This window comes from Chanos chanos, chromosome 8, assembly GCF_902362185.1.
Source record: "Chanos chanos chromosome 8, fChaCha1.1, whole genome shotgun sequence".
Classification (NCBI taxonomy): domain Eukaryota; kingdom Metazoa; phylum Chordata; class Actinopteri; order Gonorynchiformes; family Chanidae; genus Chanos; species Chanos chanos.
In genome coordinates this window covers 38,272,220-38,280,777 of record NC_044502.1, presented here as the reverse complement: position 1 = coordinate 38,280,777, position 8,558 = coordinate 38,272,220, and the positions used below count along the sequence as shown (strand labels likewise).

At 37.5% G+C, this 8,558-nt stretch overlaps 1 protein-coding gene across 1 annotated transcript; it reads left to right on the top strand.

The window, feature by feature from the left end:
• The first annotated feature begins 11 nt into the window (after positions 1-11).
• Positions 12-3,500, top strand: LOC115818950 (V-set and immunoglobulin domain-containing protein 1). Its single transcript, XM_030782465.1, has 5 exons — positions 12-667; positions 1,033-1,416; positions 2,603-2,869; positions 3,080-3,161; positions 3,260-3,500. Exons 1-5 carry the CDS (start codon positions 613-615, stop codon positions 3,312-3,314), a joined length of 843 nt encoding a protein of 280 aa, XP_030638325.1. The 5' UTR covers positions 12-612; the 3' UTR covers positions 3,315-3,500.
• The last annotated feature ends 5,058 nt before the right edge of the window (positions 3,501-8,558 follow it).

Sequence of the window (8,558 nt, the reverse complement as noted above, 5' to 3'; positions counted from 1 at the left end):
ACGCTGTAACAATTCGCAATGAACACTGGATGAGCGCACATTTTCTCTTTGATATCAGTAGTGGTGGGTCGTAGGCGCATGACCGTTAGATTATTGCCGATCGCTTACCTCATTTACACGATTAACGTCATCATCTGTTTAAATATGATAAACTTGACCATACAGCAATACGGGAAAGTAATGGAAATTCTGTTCTACAATGGTGCGAAAACTGTGAGGAACAGGTGGCTTGCTTGAATTCATTGCAGATGAGATCATTAGGCTAACCCTCAGAAAAGATCTACCGTCTTGCGTCAAATCAAAAGGATTCTTTCCGTTATCGCAGAGTACAATGGGATCGACGAACACTAGTCATGGTGGCAACGAACTGAGGAAATTACATATAGACTACTGTTTAAAGTTTAATAGAGTAGTAAATCAAACTAGACATGCTTGTCATAAATGTAGACGTAAAACAACATGCAGACATATTTTATTTTAACAGTTAGACGAAGCTGAACTAATACTTAAGGGTTCTTAAAGGAGGAGTGGAGAGTGAAAAGGAGAAGTGGTGCATCCACTGTTCCTTTATAGGTGGGCTCTGAGTAGCGTCTGAGTTACAGAGCAATAAACATGAGTGTAGGGCACATTCCGATCAGATGGATAACGACCTGTCTAATACTACCAGGTGAGCTTTATTGGTTCAATATTAACATCACTCATATTGCACCATTGCTATCTCCAGAGCACAAAGAGCAACATCTAAAACTGTCTATAAACACGTCACTGTATAACACGACTTAATTGAGGACTCAGTCAAAGCAACATATGTCAGAAGTTATTTACAGACAGTTTGGAGGATCTGAATGTAGAGTATGATAGCTGAAACTTCACTTCACTTTTCCTGTTTCCTGTTAATCTTTCTCATGTAACTGTTAGTTATTATATAAAATCATATTCAAAAATGCATTTACTTCTTTACCAGGACTTTTATCAACTATTTTATCAGGGAGTCAGTAAGATTTCTTTCTTAAATATGTTCTTTATGTTCAGTTTCCTTTGCTGGTGACTGGACTGTACATGTGCCTACTCATACAGTCTATGCCCTGAGTGGTTCAGCAGTGACTCTTCCCTGCTCGTATGACTTTCCGGAGAAGTCTGTGCAGAGTTTGCATCACAAAGTGCTGTCTGAGATGTGGTGCTTGGGACAGAGCTACTGCATCACTCCCAGATATGTGTACCACAGCAAAGGGATTTCTCCTGAGCCCGCATACCAGGGAAGAGTGGAGTACCTGGGGGTTCCAGGGTCAAAGAACTGCTCCTTAAAGATCTCCAACATGAGGACATCAGACAGTGGTGTGTATGTGTTTCGCTTCATCACTGACCACCCTGTGGCCAAGCTGCCAGGCCAGCCTGGTGTCACCCTAGTGGTTACTGGTAAGTGCTTTTCTCATTGCTTTTGTATAACGGTCCATATGTGACATACATAAAATCTGCAGAAATATCATAGTGAAAAAGAATGTGGACATGAATATATCAAGCTTTGGTTTTTTTTGCTTGTTTGTTTTTGTTTTTGTTTTTGTTTCTTTACCACATAGAACATAGAACAAGATACAGATAAAAGGAAGAAGTAAAACAAATGGACATCTTCCTCTTTTATGTTCTCGCACATTGCATGCTGCAAGGAATCTTAGTAACAATGCCTAGACACTTCCTCAAACAGTTGGTTTAATTGTTCTGAATCAGTTCAAATCTTCAGATCTCTACATATAATACTAATACAAGTACTACTTCTACTACCAATACTGCTAATAATAAATATAAAATATATATAAAGGTCACATTAAACTATTGTTTGATCTATGTGATAAAAATGCTTTTGTGATACGTTATATATGTTGAAATACAGTTACAACCAGGGGTGGAAAAAGTAGAAGTAGAAGTACTCTTGCCAAAAAAAGGTACCCTACGTAGAGTTAAACCAACAACTGTTTATGTAAATTGCAAATGAGTAATTATTTTATTCTTACTTAAGTATTTTTCAGGAGGGATACTTTAACTCTACTTAGAGTACTTTTTTTTTTTTTAGCAGGAGGACTTCTTCTTTTATTTTTTCCACCCCTGGTTACCACATTGTCAGCCTGCAGTGTGAAAATACTGGGAACCGGGGGTCGAGGTGCTGACAGAAGTCGCGTGATTATGACTGTTTTCTGGAAGCACCCTTTCAAGATTTTTTTTCTGAGTCACGCAAAGTACTTGGGTATCCCAGATGAGACTATATCAGCAAGACTGCTTAAAAATAGTTTAACATATGATGAAGTATAGGGACTATCAAACTAAACTTTTCTAACACTATAAGAAAATGTCAGGTTCCAAATTGTCAGTTTGCCTCTTCATACAGTACATCTGGTATGATGCTATTCAGTACAGTAATTTCTCGTAAGACTTCTAGAAGGAAGTGGGGTTTTTTTCCTATCTTCATTTTTACCGCTGTGAATAGAGCTGTTAAACTGTGAAAATACATGCTACTGAATACAAATTTAAAAAATACACCCTGTAAGTCTTCTTCAATCAGGTCAGACAGTGTCGGTAGTGCTCAGGAGTCAATTTGTCTGCCTCTCAGATCCTCCAAAAAACACAACAGTGATGGTTATCTCTGGGGAGATTGTGGTGGGTGCTCCACTGACCCTGATGTGTAGCAGCCAGGGAGAACAACCAGTGAAGAACTACACATGGTTTAAGATTGATGGGAACGGAATTGCACTTAGAGGATCAGGTCAGAATTATACCACTGATTGCCTCCGGCCCAAGGATAACGGAAAATACATGTGTGTGGCAACAAATCGCTTCGGAACAGATAACGCAACCATTACAATAACAGTCCAAAATGGTAAAGTATAATTCAGATGTGCTAGCATGCGATAACATAACCTAATTTTATATAACCATCACATCACAGTTTATCAAATACGTTTTATAAATTTTAGTAGAACAGTCCCACTGGTAATCTACAAACTTTTCATATCATATGCGTCATACTTAGTCATGTGACATCTAACAGGCTTATGTCAATACAAAATCTTGTGTGATCTTTGCACAGTAAGAAGAGATTCGATCGCAATTGCAGTACCACTCACTTTATTCACTGTGATGGTCATTGTCATCGTTGCCTGTGTTGGGGGGTAAGTCATGCTTTTCTTCAACGTAACTGTTAATTAAATTCATTCCATCCTTCACAGTGAACAAAGAAACTAAGGGATCTAACGAACATTTCTTTCAGAAAGGTCATCACAAAATCACATCAACCAGAGGACGCTACACAGGACAGCTTCTGAGTGAAGTCACAGCTGAGTTTTTCATTCATTGAGAAAGAAATGACAGAAGAAGAGGTCACAACTTATTCTTTTCTATGACTTTGCTTATGAACTGTACGCTAGGCCTCATGGTGGCGTCTGATGCATCAAAATACATTTGTCTTCCGCGTGTTTTTTGATCACTTTTTTTTTATTTTTTACGTAAGCCACAAAATATTAGTATCAGTATACTGATACAAAACATATTGTATATACTTCAACAAACCTATCACATGTTATTAATTTTTAAAATACATTGCACAGAAATAAATTATGTGTTTATGTAAGGTAAGCCTCTGGGTTTATAGTTTATGATTCATGATCTCCGTGACAGCTGATCTGTCTATGAGCAGAGCATTGGTTAAAGCATGTGTGTTACAGCTGCATTCCGAGCGAAGTATAGATCGGAAGACAGACCTCGTGGTCCAGCTGTAAATAAAGCTGAACCTACTGAAGGAAACTGAATGCAAAAGCAAAACTCTCAGTTATACTTTCTGGTAACCCTGCTATTAATATTACAAAAGAGCTTTATTTATTTCTCCAAATATTTATTTCAAATTTATCAATAATATTAAATAGTTGTCAGTCTTAGCTGTTAAAACAGATTAAAATTACTATTAGTATTAGTAGTAGTAGTAGTAGTAGTACTATTGTTGTTGTTGTTGTTATTGTTATTGTTATTTAAATGTATACATCTACCTGACATTTGTTTCCAGCTTACTTTGCTTTGTAACAAACTTCAGTTTTACTAATTGGTTTGCCTTTTTGTAAGCTTGTCTTGGTATAGTCTCATTTTACCGTATTTATTCACTCTCAGTGTCATTTTGCTTCATGTTCTTGTTCAATAAAGACACTTTACCATTACTCTTGAAGATTAAAGTTTGTAAATCTGCTGTTATGACATAATTATCTGATCCATAAGTTACTCACTATTCAGACTTTACTCTGACTGCACTATATGTCACAGCAGTGTCTTCACCAGGCTCTTCAGACCTGCAAATAGCATGTATGGTCAAATTAGTCAAAGAACAAAGAACACACATGAAACATCTTCAGTGCATTGTTTGTTAATGTATAAACTGATATCCTGATATATAAATGTGAATGTGTAGCTGTAATTAAACACACATAGACACAATCACACACACACACACACACACACACACACACACACACACAGATACACCACAATTCCACAAGAGGGCAGAATGGTGTAGTTGTGAAGTCAGAGTTGTACCTGCTGGCTGTGCTGTTGAATCCATGCTGAATGGTGGTATAGTGAGGCTCATCTTGTGCCTTCACTGTGGAGTATATGGTATTCTCTTCCGTCTTAAGGTGATGTGATACAGTATTTACACTGACAGCATTCCCACTGCTTGGAAAGTTGAGAGTGGCGTATTGGAGATCTCCATCACTTTTTCGACCAGACTGTCGGACATCGGAATAAATGACAGCGTTCTGATCGTCTGTCTTGGAGTCCTGCTGTGATCCCTTGTTGAAATTGGTTGACACTTGTGCATCAGCACAATTATGGTTTTCATTGTTCTGAAATGTATGAAACAGTCTAGTCTATGCTTCAGGTATGCTGGTTTGTGGTTGTAAGCAATTTCAGGTTTGCAGAATAGCATAATACAAATATAGAGATAACACTAGCGATACACAGTAGCTATAATGAGGTGTTGGTTGTTGGTTATTCAGAAAGGAACAAAGAAAGATGCAGTAACATTGCAGAAACATTCAAAATAACCCTGTCAAACATTTATTCCACGAGATGGTCTCTGGTCAAAGTATGCAAATACTCTTTACTTCTCAGGCAGTTTGGGTGTCACGATTCAAAACTTGACACACTGAATTTTCCAGTTAAGTCCATGAAAAGCAATTGAGGTCTGTATGACAACCGTAATCTGGTAGCGGAGCATAAACTGAAAACAGTGCATTACTCACGTGGCGCTCGTTCCTTTTCCATGTTGTGAAGTTATACCTAAACATTAACATAAATGCAAAATTTGCAGATACAGAGCACGTAAAAAAATTAGCACCATATTTACACGTAACTCTAATAAAAGGCAACTTAAAGAGAGCTCACCATATCCATGCAAACACAACGGTTAAGATAAGGCCCAAACAGACAGCAACAGCAACAGCAACAGTGATGTATCTGGTTGACATGTCTTCGTTACCTGATCAAGGACACATAAATTCACGTTTAGCCAGTTTCATACATTTGTAAACTCAGTACTTATTTCAAACTGAGCAAGAGAGCAAAAAAAAAAAGACAAAAAAAAAATCATAGTTTGTTCATTCTTGAAGTTAAATCCAAACGAGTAATTATTTATGTATGCTTCATAAAGTTACTGCTGAATTCCCCAAGTATGAGTTTAGAAAAATACTACAGTTGATCCATTTAAACAAAGAGAGGAAAAAATGAGTGAGTTTTCTGTCATAAAGGAAATTGTGATTATTTTCACATACTCAGGACATCCAAATACATCCTTTCTGAGACACTTTTGTTGATGCTGTTCTGTGCTTCACAGTAATATAGTCCACTGTCTTCAGGCTGAATGTCAGTGATTGAAAAATTACACTCAGACCCTAGGATTAAAATCTGTTCTCCAACCACTTTAAACCAGGTGTAGTTCTCCACAGGTGGATTTGCAAAACTGCTGCAAGTTAAATTTACAGAGCTCCCTTGTAAAACTTGACCAGGCACACTCACGGAGATGTTCTTTGGAGGGTCTGGAAGGAACAGAAGATGAAAAAAAAAAAGGTTTGTTCATTCTTGAAGTTAAATCCCAACGTGTAATTATTTATGTATGCTTCATAATGTTACTGCTGAATTCCCCAAGTATGGGTTTAGAAAAATACTACAATTGATCCATTTAAACAAAGAGAGGAAAAAATGAGTGAGTTTTCTGTCATAAAGGAAATTGTGATTATTTTCACATACACAGGACATCCAAATACATCCTTTCTGAGACACTTTTGTCGATACTGTTCTGTGCTTCACAGTAATACAGTCCACTGTCTTCAGGCTGAATGTCAGTGATTGAAAAATTACACTCAGACCCTAGGATTAAAATCTGTTCTCCATCCACTTTAAACCAGGTGTAGTTCTCCACAGGTGGATTTGCAAAACTGCTGCAAGTTAAATTTACAGAGCTCCCTTGTAAAACTTGACCAGGCACACTCACGGAGATGTTCTTTGGAGGGTCTGGAAGGAACAGAAGATGAAAAAAAAAAAGGTTTGTTCATTCTTGAAGTTAAATCCCAACGTGTAATTATTTATGTATGCTTCATAATGTTACTGCTGAATTCCCCAAGTATGGGTTTAGAAAAATACTACAATTGATCCATTTAAACAAAGAGAGGAAAAAATGAGTGAGTTTTCTGTCATAAAGGAAATTGTGATTATTTTCACATACACAGGACATCCAAATACATCCTTTCTGAGACACTTTTGTCGATACTGTTCTGTGCTTCACAGTAATACAGTCCACTGTCTTCAGGCTGAATGTCAGTGATTGAAAAATTATACTCAGACCCTAGGATTAAAATCTGTTCTCCATCCACTTTAAACCAGGTGTAGTTCTCCACAGGTGGATTTGCAAAGTTGCTGCAAGTTAAATTTACAGAGCTCCCTTGTAAAACTTGACCAGACACCCTCACGGAGATGTTCTTTGGAGGGTCTGGAAGGAACAGAAGATGAAAAAAATAATTGTTTGTTCATTTTTTAAGTTAAATCCCAAGTTCTCCACAGGTGGATTTGCAAAACTGCTGCATGTTAGTGTTACAGCACTGCCGTCTACAACAATACCAGAAGTAATCTCGACTGAAGTATACTTTGGACCATCTATATAAAAAAAAACCCAACAGTGGACAATTTAAAATGGGTTAGTCCTTTAAAAGGAAGTCACTAAGTTCCCTCTTTTAACAACAATACTCTTTTTTTCTGTTCAGGCAACAAATATTACCTTTGTAAAATATTAGTCATATTTTAACCCAACCCTATATTCACTTCATTCAAAAAAACACTGAATTTTATTTACCTTTACACAGAAAATTTATTCCAGTCATCCAAAGTTATCTTACAAGCGTTAACATCTGCTTTGTTATTTACATGAAAAAGGGTGATGCTTTCATCTCTTGTCAAGTGTATTATATCCACTATTAAGTGAACTATATATTCACTGAAAGCGTTGCCATAACCCTCAGTTACATTCCCAGAGTCAGCATTTAGAATAGTTCTGCACTGATATAAGAAACACAGAGAAATTTTGAAAAATACAGTTCAGGAAACAGCAGTTTGTGTGTGCTCATTGACATTCATCCACTTTAACGTCTCCGTGTTCACAGAGGGGTAAGTGTGCAGTGATGCACTCAGGAACTACTGCAGCAAACAACTGATGTCAATTTGTGTCTAACTATCTGCCCTCAGGGCTTCTGCTGGATGGTGTGCCACATAAAGCCCTACATATCTCGTTTAGATGATCAGAGTAACAGAATAAGCTGATGTAGTTGATAACAGGATGCTCACATGTCACGTTAAGAGTCACTGGGGTTGATCGTATGCCCTCGTGGCCTTGCACTGCACAATGGTAAGTGCCCCCATCCTCGCTGGTGGCATTAAACTCAGGACTGGATATTAGTTGTCCATCCCTCAGCCAGATAAAGGTATGGTGGTAAGTAAGCACGCAGGACGTTCTACAGACCAATCTCACCGCGTCTCCTTCTCTCACTGTCTCAGAATTCACCATCAGTTGCAGTTCTGCCCACAGAATAAACAAACTTTATGCGTATCACCATTATTTTCCATGTTATTGATCAGTTCATTAAATTTATGATTGATATGATTGTCAGCTGGTTACCTGTGACTGACAGTCGGACGGATTGTTTAGATGACCACGCGTCGTCATTTGTAATAAACCTGAATCTATAATTTCTTTGATGATTTGATGTAGTTGTTACATTTTTAAGTTTTAAAGTGCAGTTGTGATTCATGTCCCCGATATACTTTGTTTGATTGCTGTCTTCGATTTTTTGATTTAAGTAATTGTGTATGTACCAGAATTTGTCTCTGACTGTTTGCCCTTTTGGATAGCCATATGTGCATTGCATGACCACTGTTGTCCCTTTCAATGCACAAATGTTTGTGTGCACAAAATGAACCCCCCATCTCTCAAGATCAGCTGGAAAAGAAGGACAACAATGAAAGACCATAAGATTCCT